This window comes from Lynx canadensis, chromosome E3 (genome assembly GCF_007474595.2).
Source record: "Lynx canadensis isolate LIC74 chromosome E3, mLynCan4.pri.v2, whole genome shotgun sequence".
Classification (NCBI taxonomy): Eukaryota; Metazoa; Chordata; class Mammalia; order Carnivora; family Felidae; genus Lynx; species Lynx canadensis.
This window is the reverse complement of record NC_044318.1, coordinates 40,916,588-40,932,678: the sequence shown is the minus strand read 5'-3', so window position 1 is coordinate 40,932,678 and position 16,091 is coordinate 40,916,588. Positions and strand designations below refer to the sequence as shown.

Genomic DNA, 16,091 nt, shown 5'->3' with positions numbered 1-16,091 from the left:
GCTCATGGGAGCTCCAGCCTTTAGGAGAAAAAAGTCCCCCAAATCTCTCCCTGGTCTCTGACAAGGCCTCATGTGCGGCTCCTGGGGCCCTTCCCGGAGCAGCCCAGCCTGGCCCACCCGGCATCTGCTCAGGGACAATAAGGCAGAAGCCTAAGGGAGCTTCCGGCCCCACGTGCATGTGTGTCTCTGCAAACGTGTGTGTGTGTGTGTGTGTGTGTGTGTGTGTGTGACTGGATGTGCCTCTGTGGGTGTGAATGTGTGTGTTTGCTTTTTGTGATTTCCATGGATGAATCAACTGGACCGCATGCAATTACTCCCCAGAGCAAAGTACAAGGAACCAGGCAGAAACATCTGGCCGAGGGTTTTCATGCTATGTCCCCTGTGGTGTGGGCTCTGTTTTCAAAGGCCATTTCACGTGTGCACCTTAGCCCGCTGACACCTAACCCAAGTTGGATGGTGGCTTGTGGTCTGCTCTGGGCACCCGCTCAGCACCAGCACAGAGCTGTGAGCGAGGCATCATGGGAGGCTCCCACTTAGTGGAGCATGTGCATTTGGGGGGAGACGAGCCATAAACCGGAACACAAGAGTTGCCTTCAGATGGTGACGGCTGTTGTTAGGGAAACAGCGTGGTGGGACACTGAGGGAATGGGGGTGGGGATGCTTCGAAACCATGTGGACAGTGAGACAATACTTCCTCAAGGTGATAGCTGAGATGAACCAAGAACTCCACAAGGGAGCCATCGAGTGGTGAACAGGAGTCCAAATAACACCTCGGCTCCCAAGAGAGGTCAGCGGGGGTGGGACGTGAGGCCCCCTACACGATGTCTATGGTTCCTGGGGGCAAGCCACCCCACGGCCACCCTGAGGACACTGGCCGGCGGAGGGCAGGGGGGACAGAGGCTGCAGAACCCCACAGTCTAGGGAGACATTGTGGGGCTCAAGGTCCTGCTCCCCGGGGCGGGGGCTGCTCACCAATCTCCGTTCAGACATCATCTCCTAGGCCTCTCTCTAGGTAACCTCGCCCAAAGTTCCCTTTTCTGCACACAAATGGTGCAGTTGGTGTAGAGTGGAGGGGGAGCTCCAGCTCCAGGTCGGGCCCACCTTCACACCTAGTCCCCTCTAACCTCCAGCTCCAGAAGGGCTGAGCAGCCTTTCACTTACTTCAGATGGCCTCCGAAACCCTCACCGCACTGATCAGTTGGGCTGAGACTCCTCTCCCTCCTCAAGTATCTAGTGGGCGCCTACCACATGCTCGGCACTGGGCCAGACACAGAGATTCAATGACGAGGCTCTTCCTGAATGCACGGAAGAGAACACTGAAGTCCAGAGAGGGCAGTGAGACGCCCGGGCAGCACAGCAAGTGGAGGGGAAGGCAAGGGCTCCCTCCCAAGCGCCCACCACAGACTGCTTCCCTTCTCTCTGCTGCCGGAGAGGCTGAGAACGTGCGGTGCCTTGAGCGCTCGCCTGTTTGCTTGATGGTGGATGTGTTTGGACCGGCTTCCCCAGCCAGGTCATTACCCTTCTCACCAGGACTTTGGCCTGACATTCACATTAATATTCCCTACCGGGGGCTGGGGGCCCAGAGGCTGTGTGGGCCCAGAAGAGGTCATGCAGAAGGGCCACGTCTGGGTATGGGTGGCTGATTTTATGCATCTTGTGAAGCAAATGACACGCGCGCGCGCACACACACACACACACACACACACACACAGGGGCGAGCGAGGGAGGTGCGGCCTCCGCAAACACCAGGTACCTCCCAGTGCCAAGCAAATCTTAGGCGGGGAGCGCCCCGGCGCCACCAGAGTTAAGGCGCAGGCGTGTCCCCTTGGGGTGGGATGGGGCCCCAGCCGGGTGCAGGAGCCTCCCCCCTGCTCGGGCACCCCCCAACCCCCGCCCCAGATTGGCTATTGGGGCCAAATACCGAGCTCCCCTCCTCTCCTCTCGTCCGAGGCGGGGGCGGGGAGGGGGGCACAAGGTCGCCGCCCGGCAGGGAGCTCATCCGGCGGCGCAGACGCCCAGCGGCTCCGGGGAGGGACTTGGCCGGGGCTGCGGCCCTCCGCTCATCTGGGGAGGAGCCGGGAGGCTGCAGCTGGCGGCGGCCGGCCCTGGGCGGACGGAGGTCCCGGGGAGCCACAGCCTGGCCTGAGGGTCCCTCCCCCCCCCCCCCCGGCGACAGCGCACCCCCCGGGCCCCCCGGGCCTCTCTCGGCAACCGCGGGAAGAAGGCGCCCTCTCCTTAGCGGGCCCGGAGCTGCAGCGGCAGCGCGGGGCGCGGCCGAGGGGAGGAGAAAGGAAAAAGGGAGCGGAGTCGGCTCGGCCTGGCGGTGACTCGTGGGGCCGCGTCTCCGCCAATCTGCGGGCGCTGACGCGGGGGGCGGCTCCGGGCTCTCGGATATCTGCCGGCCCGGGCGCGGGGCGCCGAGAGGCTCGGCCGCGCGGGCGCTGCACCTGCCCGGGGACCTCCCCGGCCGCTCCGTGCGCCCCCCAACCCGGTGCCCGGCCCCTCCCAGTCCCCCCCCCACCCCCACCCCCGCTCGGCCTCAGGTCCCCGCCTCCGGGGCCCTGCCCTCAGGAGCCGCCCCTTCTCCGGCTGGCCCGCCCGGCGCCCTAGCGCGGCCCACGGACCCGCTGTTGGGGTTGGGGGGAGGCGGTGGCGCGCCGCACCCCCCCGGCAGCCGCACCCTGGCCTACATGGGCCGTGGCGTCGCGCTCCTGCGCGCCGGATGAGCGCAGAGACCCCACGCCGGCCGCTGCGTGCCCGGGGCCTCACCCGGCTGCGCCCCCAGCTCCGCGGACGAGGGCCGCCGGGCGCGGCCGCTCCAGAGAGGCGACAGGGGACGGCCCCGAGATGGCCAGGCCAGCGGGCGCTCTGGCGGCGGGCGCCCTCCACGTGGTGCGGGCCCGGGGGCAGCCCCCGAGCTGGTAGCCGCCCGACGCCCGGTGGACGCTGAGCCGCGCCGCGGCACTTGGGTCGGGCCAGGCCAGGACCAGCCGGGGCCCGGGCGGGGCGCGCTCCCGGAGGGCGCCCGGAGCCCCAGGCCGCGCGGCCATGAAGATGATCCTGGTTCGCAGGTTCCGCGTGCTGATCCTCATGGTGTTCCTGGTGGCCTGCGCTCTGCACATCGTGTTGGACTTGCTGCCCAAGCTGGAGCAGCGCGCCGTGCGGCCGCCGGGGGAGCCCGGCTGCTCGTGCGCGCAACCCGCGGCCGAGGCGGCGGCGCCCGGCTGGGCGAAGGCGCGGGGCCGCCCCGGGGAGCCCCCGGCCGCCGCCTCCGCGGCCGGCGACGCGGGCTGGCCCAACAAACACACGCTGCGCATCCTGCAGGACTTCAGCTCCGACCCCTCCTCCAACCTCACGTCCCACTCGCTGGAGAAGCTGCCGGCTGCCGCCGAGCCGGCCGAAGGAGGCTCGCAGGGGCAGGAGGCCGGCGGCCCCCGCGCCCGAGACCCCGCGCACCGACCGCTGCTCCGAGACCCCGGACCCCGCCGGTCGGTGCCGCCCCCTGGCCCGAGCGGGGACGGCTCCCTCCTGGCTAGGCTGTTTGAACACCCACTCTACCGGATGGCTGTTCCACCGCTGACGGAGGACGACGTGCTCTTCAATGTGAACAGCGACATCAGGTTCAATCCCAAGGCGGCAGCTGAGAACCCTGACTGGTGAGTGAGGCTTCACGGAGGGGGCAGGGGCGGGGGGAGGTGCGGGCAGGCCCCGACCCCTCCACCGGGCCTTCAGCCTGTGCTCCCTTCCCAGGAAAGGGCCTTGCACATCCCAGGCATTGTGTAAAGAGGCCAGAGGCTCAGGAACCCTGGGAGGGTATGGACCCTCACGGCCAAGCAACGCCCCACCCAGGGGAGCTTTGTGGGGTGGGGCGGCATGCTGTCTCTTGCTCAGGGCACTGCCTTTGTCTCCAGAATGACTGCCTCCTTGAGAAGGGCTGCTGGGTGGTTGGGGACTGTTCCCTGTGGAGCCAAGGGAGGGTCGGTGCTGCCTTCACAGGAGAGCCATGCTGGCCTACAAGGTCCTGGTCTCTGGCTCCGGAAGCCCGGTGGGGCAATGCAGGCACGGGCTGGCAAGGGCATGAATGAGAGGAGCCACTGCCCCTAACCTTTCCCGGGGGAGCTGCCGGCTGTCAGGCCTTCCAGACGCTCGGCGACGTTTCTCTAGTGGACACATAGGAAGGTCTGCAGAAGCCTAATGAGCCCTGTAAGCCAGTGGCCGAGAACAAAATTAGCAGAGGGGCGTGCTGGCCCCAATGAGGCAGAACAAAAGGGCTCTCCCAGCCAGGGTGCAGACAGCAGGCTCCCTTGGAATGGTGCCAGCTGCGTTGGGTGACAGCTTCATAAAAGGTGAGAAGCATATCCCAGGAGCACTTCTCTAAACTGTCCTGGTGTAAGCCCTTCCCCCCCAGGCCCTCCTCAGCCACACGGAGCAGAATAGGCAGATGCGGAACCCAGAGAAGTGAAATATTAACTAGCAGCCAGGCCGGAGTAAATAGCTACCTGCAAGAGGTTACCCAAGCAACGCAGGGAAAGGCCAGGTTTCCAAAACATCTCATAAAAATCCTTTCTACCCTGAAACTTGACCAGGCCCAGGCTTTTCTGTCTAAATACACCAAGGTGTTCGGTGGCCTTTGAGCTTTGACTGCTGGCCAGGTTCAAGGAAACGCTCAGAAACTTGAGAATCAGAGCAGTGGCCCAGACCTGGAGCTCTTCACAGGAGAGACACAGCCCAGGGCCGATGGTCAGTGATGCGGCCCCTGCGGGACAGGACTTGGGGCCGGAAGGGCCCTATTTGCGGGCGAGTTGGAGCTAGGAGAAGAAGCTCCATTTCCCTCCGGCCCAGCAGGAGTCTCTGTGCTCCCCCAGACTGGCCCCCGGCTCCGGAGATGTCGGAGGATGCGCCACTTCGGGCCTCAGCGGGAGCGAGTGCCTGCTCCTTTCCTCGCTCCCCACCCAAGACTGCTCTCATTAAAAATCAAGTTTAGCCTCTTGCATCATCTCTGCCCCTGGTTGTTGGAACCAAAAGAGAGTGCCCAGGGAACGTTTCTGACGGGCGGGGCGTGTCTGCGTGTGCGCATAGCGCGCGGTCAGAGACGGCTCGCTGGTCTGCCCCCAGGAAGAGCTGGTGGCCTCTCACCCCCCAAGCTGACATCAGGCTTGTTGGGCTGTTTGGGTGACCCCAGGACAGACGAGGCAGGGCCTCGCGCTGATGTTCTGGACTTGGTCCTCACGTAGTTACAGCTGTCTGGGTGTCTCCCGAGCGCAAGTAGGAATTACGGCCTTTAGCTATGTCATTAGTTACTAGAACGGCAGCCGCAGAAAAAGTGCCGACGTCCGCAGGGTCCTGTCTGAGCAGAGGCCCCTTTGAGTACGTCTGCATCGGTTTGGACCCAAAGTGAAAACCTTGGCGTGGGCACCAGTTCCTCCTTATCCATCCGGGCCTCAGCACTCCGTTCCCTCCCTGCTGACTCCGGTCACCTTAATTTTCTGCAGGCCGCGCGAAGGCACGGAGAACGAAGAGTTCTTGCCCACCGGGGAGGCGGCAGTGGACTCCTACCCCAACTGGCTAAAGTTCCACATCGGCATTAACCGGTACGAGCTCTACTCCAGACATAACCCCGCCATCGAAGCCCTGCTGCATGACCTCAGCGCTCAGAAGATCACCAGTGTTGGTAGGTGCAGGTCTGGGGCTGCAGACGGGCACCTGCAGAAGGCAGGGGCTGCCTTCCTCCGCAGGAGACGGGTGGGGGGTGGGGAGCTATCGCTCCTCGGCTCCTTGCCGGAGCATCACCTCCTGGGATGATTTATGCGGCACCTTCTGGGAGGGGAGCGATGCTTTCGATGCCGTCAGCGGGCCAGGGGCTGCTGCCCACTGTGACAAGGCTGGCGAGGGAGACAGAGGGGCCTCAGAGCCTTGCTGTTGCGTTCCGCTGACCCCCTTGAGGAGGTCCCCCGGAGGAGCACCTCCCAGACCGCAGGTCTCCCCTCCAGGGGTAAAGAGGGGACACACACCCCTGGTGGCTGCGGCCCCTCCCTCAGCACAGCAGGGGGACACATGCAGAACTCACAGGCGTGCGGGTCGGGAGCAGCTCTGCATCAGAGCTCTTCCAGCTGCTCCTGTCATCTCCTGTGCGCGAGGAGTGACCAGGGCTCGACTGTCCGGGGTGGAGGCCCGAGCACTTAGTAATTCAGAGGCAACATCTCTGAGTACTTTGGGATCTGCTGACTCGGACAAAAAGGGGCATCCAGTTACCGATTTCAGGCAAATGTGTCAGGGGCAGTTTCTGAGCACGGAGGTTTGGTGCCATTGTTCTCAGGCCTGTAAGCAATCGTTTGTGAAGGTCCCCGCTAGTCACCGGTGGTGGTGGCTCAGTGGCGAGAGGGATGGGCTGAGGCCCTGGGGTGGAAAGAATAGTTCTGGGGGTTCTGCCAGGAGCTGGCCTCGGTACACACAGCCGGGAAGGGGTGGAGGTAGGCCAGTCGGGGGGTGACATGTGTAGGTCCCCACCCTGTGCTGTGGAACAGACGGACGGTTCTCTGACACAGTCTTCCTGGCGTTTTCCCGAGGAGCCACGGTGCTGAAAGGGCCCCAGCGCCCTGGGGCTCTGTCCAGTTGCTGACCAGGGGAGTGAGGCTGGCAAGTGGGTTTTGCGGGGGGCCTTTAGGGCCTGTTTCCGGCCCTCTCTGGCCGGTGCCGAGCTGTCTGCTGGGCACCCGCCACATGCCAGGGCTGCTCACCCGCATGAAGGAGAGCTGGCAAGAACAAGCTGGCGTTTTCCTCTCTTAGCTGGCTGTGCAGGAGGGGTCTGAGCACCTCCCCAGACCCCAGCCCTGTCCCAGCTCTCCCCGTGGAAAGCCCAGCCTCCCTTCTGCCTCTTGCCGGTGTCAGGGGCTTCAGGCGGTGCTGGGAAGCAGGCCGTGTGTATGACAGGAACTGTCCCCGGACAGCCACAGCCGGGTGCCCCCTTCACTCTTGAGAGTAGACGAGGCCATTAAAGACATATCCCGGGCATCGACCAACTGACTCCTCACCCGTTGAGCAGAGTTTCTCGGGCACCTGCTGACCTCCAGGCCCCGTTCTGCCTAGCGGTTTGAGGGTGAATGAACCTCGACAAGGTTCCGCCGTGGATGACCCGAGAGGCCCAGGGAGGCCAGGAAACGGACACACTGAGGAAGACAAATGCTTTGAACGCTGTTTGCACAAAGTCTAGGAGGAGGGTTTAGAAAGGAGATGAGGGGCGCCTGGGTGGCGCAGTCGGTTAAGCGTCCGACTTCAGCCAGGTCACGATCTCGCGGTCCGTGAGTTCGAGCCCCGCGTCGGGCTCTGGGCTGATGGTTCAGAGCCTGGAGCCTGTTTCCGATTCTGTGTCTCCCTCTCTCTCTGCCCCTCCCCCATTCATGCTCTGTCTCTCTCTGTCCCAAAAATAAAAATAAAAATGTTGAAAAAAAAAAATTAAAAAAAAAAAAAAAATAGAAAGGAGATGACCTTCATCTGGAAGGAGGGGTACGGAGGACCTTCTGTGAGAAAAGACATCTGATCTGGGGCTTAGATGAAGTGCTTGCAGTTGTCATAGAAGGGGGCAGGGAGGGCTGGGCTTTCCAGGGAAAGAATAACATTTTAAAATTTAAAATTAAAAAATTTAAAATTAGAAATGGTTTTAGACAATACAGTATTAAAAGGGCCTGCTCTGCGGCTGTCCGTGGTGCCCCTCTCTGCCTCAGTTCCCCCATCTGTCCAATGGGCTTGTGCCCGCTCAGGTACACTGCACTTGTTCTAATAAGATGACGCGTGTGAGTCTGCAGGGTCACCACTCTCAAGTGCGGGGTCTGAGGTGCAGGAAGGGCTGCTGGGATTCCAGAGGCTGGCCAGGCTCACCATGTCCTTCAGGGAACAGACGGCCTCCAGCTCTCCCCGGACCCCCGCGCGATGCAGAGGACAGGGCCCGGCAGCTCAGGGAGAACACAGGCACCCTGCTCTCTCTGCCTCCCCAGGGGTCTGGACTTGAGGCACCTCCCACCCACTTTTGGCCTGCCCCTGGGCAGGGGTGCCTAAGTTTCCTGACCACGGTGGACTGAGCCAGGGGCTGGGGATCTCATCCCAGGGTCCTGCTTGGCCCAGGCCTGGTGGTGTGAAGGGGGAGTGAGCTCCTGATGGGCGGTCTGTGCTGATCCCGCTCACCCCTAGACTGCTCTGGCCTCGCGGGTCTTTCCCAGTCACTGTGCAGGACCCAGTCGGTGCTGGGAGTCTGACTGATGCCCCTGGTGCCTGGTGTGAGTCTGGGTTGGCAGATTAATCTCAGGTACTTTGGGTTCTCACGCGGAACATAAAAGATGGTTATGACCTAGACCCTATAATCTCCACTTGCAAATCTGAAATCCAAGTGTAACTCGCTCAACAGCAAAACCTGACCCAACCTGAACGTGTATGGAGGCAAAACCTTAATTCACAAGGCTATTTATGAACCCTTTTTTCTCTCCCTTGGAGTAAACGTTCACATGTTCCTCTGAGGCAGTAAGAGTATGTTTAATTACGGGGTTCTGCCCAGACCTATCGGGGCCGCTACCTAATGTGTGGGAGGGACACGTTATCTGCACCTTCTGTCAGCTGAGATGTTTGAAACCCTGGAGCGCTTCTGTCCTCTGAGACTTTGATGAGCGGCGTGGCCCTACGAAACCTATATCACAGGGCTGCTGAGAGGCTTCGATGAGCGAGTAAGAGAAAGATGTGGGAATAGAGGCTAGGGAGCGTCTCCGCCGGCAGGTGTGTGTTGGGGCAGCGTTCCAGGGCAGACCAGAGCCTCCTTGCTTGCCCAGAGCAGCGCGAGCTGGACAGGCCAGGGGAAGGCCTCGGTCGACCCTTGGCCCCGCACTCCCTGCTGCCTCAGTGAGCCCCCAGGTGAGCTCACACTTGTGAAAAGGCTCTGGTCCACAGGCAGCAGGAGGAGAAGGGCTGGCCCCTGCTCCGGGGCTGCAGGAGTCCCTCAAAGATGCACGCTTCCTGGGCGGTGTGTGCTCCCACCTCCAGTGGGATGTTCTGGTTAAAAACCCAGCTGCTTGAGGCCTTAGCCCCTGGCGGGGCCCTTGGCTCAGGAGAGCCAGCCGGGCAGGTCTGTAAATGCAGGCCCCGGGTAGGAGCTGTCTGCTGCTGGAGGCCTCTGTGCCTGTCACTGCTGTGACCCGGAGTCGGGCACAGCCTTTGAAGGTCTCGTGGGGGACCCCGGATGGCAGCCCCTTTCCTGGAGCCCAAGCCTGCCTCAGGGCCAAGGTTCGGCAATGCCACCCACCCTCCTGAACACGAAATGGGAGAAAGACGTAGAAATCACACTGACCCACACTCGTGGTGTACAGGCGAGTCTAAATCTAAAGAGCTGGAGATCCAACCCACTTCCAAAGCGCCTTCTGCAGACCGGGAACCGCCCCCAGGAGGCAGGTCTCGCGCATCCCTGCTCAGAGCTCTGTCCCTTTCACCTTCAAGTTGTGCATCCCGCTACCAAACGCGAGCCCGGAAACATCGTTTCTGCAAGCTTCCCAGAGCTTCCCCTCGGAACGGTTCCATTAAATCGCCCCCGTTCGGAACCGCTCGATCCACTTTGAAGCACGTGTGGCCTTCGGTACAGCTGCTGTGGCCGACAGAGATTTATTTATAGCCGGGCTCCTGGCTGCTTGGTAACGGCGTTCGCTGCCTTTAAAGAGGCTTGGGACGTTATCTACCTCTATTCAGCCTGAAATCAGGCATGCAGCGCCTTCGGCTCGGGCCAGTGATAATTAAATCGCTATCGTGCACAATTATGGATGCAAAGAATAAATGACACAATTAACCGCTCTGTACTTGGAATTGCTTAATAAGGAAAAGAAGTCACTAGCACGAGAGGATTCAGGCAGCCTCCAGCTGAAAGACGCCACCCATACTGCATCCAGGTCGGGACACGACCGTGGTCGGTCCCTGAACAAAGAGCTGCTCCCTAAGACTGAAGTTTTGGGCGCTAATTGATCTAGCTGGGTCGGGACTAATTGGCCAGTGAGCTTCCAAGAACAAAGGCTGTGGCTGGGACGGCCAGGGTGGGCAGCCGCCCTGGGGGCCCCTGGGGGCCACCCTAATTGGTCGGAGGCCAGCTCCTCAGGAAGGCAGTTCCAGCCCCAGGGAGGCCACAGTCCCCCTCCCGCCCTGGGGGCCACTCGGGGCCCAGACCCCAGATGCTGGCTCTGCAACCTGTAAACTGACCAGTGACAAGGCTCAATCCGCGGGAGGCACCGTAGGTCATCAGGGAGGAAGGACAGAGCCCACCCAGAGGACGATGGCAGGCAGCAGGCCAGAGAAGGTGATACAGCTGAGCCCCGCCCCCCCCCACCCCCCCCCACCCCCGGTTTCCCTTCCAGCCATCTGGTCCGAGATCAAGAACAAAGCCCACCAAGTGGGTACCTGCTTTCTCCTCCTTGAGCAGACGACAGCTGGGGCCCCGGAATCCCACAGACATGTATTCTACTGTGTCCCTTCCCATTGCAGGGAGGGTGCGGGGTTCCAGCTGGGGCTGTGCTGGACTTTCTCTTTGACGTACATTTAATTATCAAAATAAAAGTGAGCAGTCCTAAGGAGCATGGTGCGCGTGGCCGTCTAGGCTGGGGGCAGCTACCGCTCACACATCCTGGGGGTGCCTGTGAGGCACGAAGTTTGGTGGAGGCCTGCCAAGGCTTCACGGCAAGTGGGACGGGAGGACCCAGGCCCTTGTGGCCGCTTCCAACCCCTCGCTCCGAGCAGCCCCCTCGATGCCAGCACCAGGGTACCCACCAGTCACGGCCGAGTGGACACGCCCCCCACTGCTCTCCGAGGGTCCACGTCCCTCCACGCCCAAAGGCAGTACACGGGGCTCTGCATGGCACCCAGGGGTCTGGAACACGGGTCAGATCCCACTCCCGCCAGGGGGTGAGGTGCGTGGGGTGGGCAGGGACTCAGGTGCTCCTGGCACCACAGTCTTCAAATCTGAGCTGTCCATGGCGAGGCCTTTGCTTCCTCTGACCCTTAAAACAGGCAGTGGCTGTGAAAATAATCCGGACCACCTGCCTGACCGCAATCCCTAAGGACAGACATGGGTCCCACTTCCCAGACGAGGTGACAGAGGCCAAAGGCAGTAACATCAGAGCCCCCCCCCCCCCCACGACTGGTGTGGCGGTGCTGGGGTCCCTGGCCGGGACGGCACCCCTTTTCCCTTCAGGGCTGTCTCTCTCCTCCCACGGAGGCTCTCGGTCCTTGGCCCGACCCCATCCTTCCTCGGGGGGATCCCAAGAAATGTAAAGCCTGTTAGGGTTGTTCTGGGGAGAGCTGTGTTCTGGGGAAAGACAGTGAGCAAAACCCCAGACTGTCCAAGCGTCTTCGTGGCCACGGAATTACAGCGTCCGCAAACGTTAGGTAATAAAGTATGGGGTGTGCTATTCGCACAGATTGACACGTGTGCTGACCGATGCATGTGTGCTAATGATCGCTGCTCAGTGCTAACCTACCCCGTACTGTGAACGCATACTGGAGGGTACGGTTCCCAAGCGACAGCAGGAGAGACAGAGCTGACATCCGTGGTCTGAATGGGGCAGTCACCTGTAGGAAGCCGGTGAGGGAGGAGAGGGCATAGAGGAGAGGCGACGCCGGTGGGGTAGAGGGAACCAGGCCAGACACCGGCAGGTGCCCCTCGTGTGTTAGTGACCGGATGACAGTGGGGCCCAGGTTTGGGAGGGGACACGGAGATGGAGAGGAGGTGGCATCTGGGCAGGTGCCGTGACAACCCTGGCCTTAGCCTGGCCTCACCTGTCACAACCGCTCAGTGGGGTCGCCTCCTGGGATTAAGGCTGGCCAGGTTTGGATGGGCCCCCGTCCCCTGGGAAACGTGGAGACCCAGCCAGGTGAGGGCACGTCCACGCGGGGCTCTTGCCGCACACCTGGGCCTCTCCCCGAGTTTGCCTCTGCTTCTGTGGCACCTCGCAACCCTGCACCGGGCCTCACCCCTCAAGTCTGCCTTCAGGAAGAAACCCCACACTGACACCCTGCCTCTTGAGGCCTGGTCGGCCTCTGGGCCCTGCCACCTGGGCCCTCAGCCCCCCGGGTCCCCGGGTCCATCCTGCAGCAGCAGAGCGAGGCCACCCACTTCCGAGCACAGGCGTCTGGGGGTGTCTGCCTCTCTCCCACCCCAGGTGCACACGTGACCTTCACCATGGCTTAAGGCCGTTTGCCTGTGGGTTTTGGCAGGGAGACCACACTTGACTTTCGAGCAGAAGTCCAAGCGCCTTCCGGCTGGCAACCCCAGCTCGGCAGACGGGACGGTGCACCCAGACGGGAAGGCACACGTCCCCAGACAAGACAAGGGCGGTGTCCACAGCAGGGAGTCCTTAGTCACTGGGAGGTTCTAACGTACTTTAATTTCTAGTTTTTCTCTAGTCTGTGGGGAGGAGCCCGTAGCACAGCGGGAAACAAGGGGCGACAGTGCACGGGGAGTCGCCTTCCAGAACAAGAGTGACTAAACGGGCCAGATCTGCATGATAATTTAGTATTCAAGAAAACCAGGACCACGGGTCCTGGAAAGAGCTGATGTGCTGTCGCTGATTGGCCCTGGAAGGAATAATTAAATCCAGTGACCCCAGTTATTACGTGCAAATGGGGACATCGAATGGGGCTTAATCGGGCCTCTAATTTTTTTAATAATCACTTCTGTGTTCGTGTTATTAAAAACGTAATAAATGTTCATTGTAGAAACTTAGAAAGCACAGATAAGGGAAAAAGGAAATTAAAATCATCTGTGGCTCTACTCCGGGGGGGTCACCACTGAAGCTTTTCTGTGCATCTGGATTTTCCCACGCACTTGGTAGACACCTTCCAAGGAGGCAGCTCACCGAACGGAAGGGTTCAGAAGCCACTTTGCTTAGCGAGGAAATCCTAAGCCGTTTGCCGTGTCCGCAGAAGTTCCTGGGAGGCAGCAAGAAGGCTGCGTTGTGCTCCTTCGCACGGGGTGACCTGTGTTGTGCGTCTGCCCCCGGGTTGGGCGTTTGAGGTTATTTCCGGTGCTTTGGAGTGAAGTAGAATTTGTTGCTGGCTTTGCTTTCCTGAGGAGGGTGCAGGTTGGAAGAGCGTCACCGCAGACCCACGTCGCAGGCTGGTCTGGGGGAACTGTGCCTCCAGCATCACCTGGACCCCAAGACCGGCCTCGGACGCTGCACGGGAAGGAGCGGGCTGTGGCCAGGTGGGGAACCGGGGCGGGGGGGGGGGGCGGGCTGGGCCTCGGCCGTCACAGAGGCCCCGAGACCACGGAAGATGCTCAGAGAGCGTCAAGCTCCCGGCCATTCTCCACGCTCGTGACTGTCAGCCGTCTCGAATGTGCTGTGTGCCCTGGAGTTCTAGATGCTTCACGAGCATTACCCGCCTGATTGCGACAGCAGTCCTGGGAGGTAAATAGGACTGGCATCCCCGTGCCGCATGTGAATTGACTGTGCCAAGCAATACATTTCCCTCATTTGACTTGACCCTGGCCACAGCCCCTTGACGGAGGCTGGGCAGGCATCTAAATGCCATCTAACACAAACCAACAGTAGGGAGGATGAGGACTCCTTCCAGGGTGCCAGGCCATAGGGAGCTGGGCACAGACCCCAGCCTCAGGGCTCCTCCACACCAAAACCCCCCAGTATAGCAGCCCTCCAGTATGACGCCCTCCAGTATGGCGCCCTCCACTATGTCCCCCCCAGTATGGCGCCCTCCAGTATGGCGCCCTCCACTATGTCCCCCCCAGTATGGCGCCCTCCAGTATGGCGCCCTCCACTATGTCCCCCCCAGTATGGCACCCTCCACTATGTCGCCCTCCAATATGCCCCCCAAAGTGTGGCACCCTTCAGTATAGCAACCTCCCAGTATGGCGCCCTCCAGTATGGCACCCTACAGTATGCCCCCCTAGTATGGCACTCCTCCAGAATGGTGCCCTCCAGTATGGCACCCTCCAGTATGCCCCCCCCCCAGTATGGTAACCTCCAGTATGGAGCCCTCCAGTATGGAGCCCTCCAGTATGCCCCCCCCAGTACAGCACCCCCCCCAGTATGACGCCCTCCAGGATGGCGCCCTTGAGTATGCCCCCCCCCAGTATGGTAACCTCCAGTATGGTGCCCTCCACTATGCCCCCCCCCAGTATAGCACCCCTCCAGTATGACACCCTCCAGTGTGCCCCCCCCAATAGCACCCCTCCAGTATGACAACCTCCAGTATGATGCCCTCCAGTATGCCCCCCCCAGTATGGCAACCTCCAGTATGGTGCCCTCCAGTATGCCCCCCCCCCAGTATGTCACCCTCCAGTGTGCCCCCCTAATAGCATCCCTCCAGTATGGTGCCCTCCTGTATGGCACCCCTCCAGTATGACACCCTCCAGTATTGCACCCTCCAGTATGGTGCCCTCCAGTATGCCCCCCAGTATAGCACCCCTCCAGTATAGTGCCCTCCAGTATGGTGCCCTCCAGTATGCCCCCCCAAGTATGGCACCCTCCAGTATAGCACCCCTCTAGTATGGTGCCCTCCAGTATGGCACCCCTCCAGTATGGTGCCCTCCAGTACGGCACCCCTCCAGTATGGAGCCCTCCAGTATGTCCCCCCAGCATGGCACTCCTCCAGAATGGTGCCCTCCAGTATGGCACCCTCCAGTATGCCCCCCCCAGTACAGCACCCCTCCAGTATGACGCCCTCCAGTATGCCCCCCCCAGTATAGCACCCCTCCAGTATGGCGCCCTCCAGTGTGGTGCCCCTCCAGTATGGCGCCCTCCAGTATGCCCCCCCAGGAGCCCTCCAGTATGCCCCCCCAGTATGGCAACCTCCAGTATGCCCCCCCAGTATGTCACCCTCCAGTGTGTCCCCAATAGCACCCCCCCAGTACAGCACCCCTCCAGTATGACGCCCTCCAGTATGCCCCCCCCAGTATAGCACCCCTCCAGTATGGCGCCCTCCAGTGTGGTGCCCCTCCAGTATGGCACCCTCCAGTATGCCCCCCCCCAGTATAGCACCCCTCCAGTATGGTGCCCTCCAGTATGGTGCCCTCCAGTATGCCCCCCCAAGTATGGCACCCTCCAGTATAGCACCCCTCCAGTATGGTGCCCTCCAGTATGGTGCTCTCCGGTATGCCCCCCCCAGTATAGCACCCCTCCAGTATGCCCCCTCATTATGGCACCCTCCAGTATGGCGCCCTCCAGTATGCCCCGCCAGTATGTCACCCTCCAGTGTAGCTCCCCTCCAGTATGGCGGCGTCCAGTCTGGTGCCCCTCCAGTATGGCCCCCTCAAGTATGCCCCCCCTAGTATAGCACCCCTCCAGTATGGAGCCCTCCAGTATGATACCCTCCCCCAGTATAGCACCCCTCCAGTATGGCACCCTGCAGTATGGAGCCCTCCAGTATGGCACCCTCCAGTATAGCTCCCCTCCAGTATGGCGGCGTCCAGTCTGGTGCCCCTCCAGTATGGCCCCCTCCAGTATGGCACCCTCCAGTATGGCACCCCTCCAGTATGGCACCCTCCAGTATGGAGCCCTCCAGTATGGCGCCCTTCAGTATGGCTCACCCCCAGTATGCTGCCCCTCAGTTATCCTGTAGTCACCTGGCCTTGATCTTCACCTCCATGCACATTCTTCCCCACCCATTCGCTGACCCCCTGGAATCCAGGAGTCATCCTAGGTTCCTCTCTCACCTCCATACCCCACACCTACTCCACTAAATGATTCCTTGGACCCCCAGATATTCTTTAATTTTTCCATTTTCCCCACCTCTGTCATACAAACCACCATCGTCTGCTGTGGCTGCCTCAGCCTCCTTCCCCTGGCTTGCACCCTCCACCCATGTAGCCCGCTCCCCTACATGGTGGGGGGCGGTGTCTACCTGGTTCCTGGCTGTTCTACTGCCTTGTGCCGACCACTCCCTCCCTGCTGGCAAAGGACTGCCACACGGCCAGGTGCCCCAGCCACCTCCCTCCCACCCGCTGGGATGGGCGGGTGCACAAGCTTGCTCCGGGCTGGAAATGTGCTCAGCCGCGCCCTGACTCCCGCCTGTCACAGAAGGCAGAGCTGGTGCCTGGTGCGGATACAGGAGGCCCT

General features: G+C 61.3%; 1 protein-coding gene across 1 annotated transcript in view; it reads left to right on the top strand.

Moving 5' to 3' along the window:
- Nucleotides 1-2,992: 2,992 nt before the first annotated feature.
- The window catches only part of FAM20C (FAM20C golgi associated secretory pathway kinase), a 48,650-nt gene continuing 35,551 nt past the window's right edge, over nucleotides 2,993-16,091 (top strand). The window contains exons 1-2 of the mRNA XM_030300985.1: nucleotides 2,993-3,656; nucleotides 5,493-5,671. Coding sequence (XP_030156845.1) covers nucleotides 3,049-3,656; nucleotides 5,493-5,671 — 787 coding nt within the window. The 5' untranslated portion in view covers nucleotides 2,993-3,048. The remainder of the gene's footprint in view (nucleotides 3,657-5,492; nucleotides 5,672-16,091) is intronic.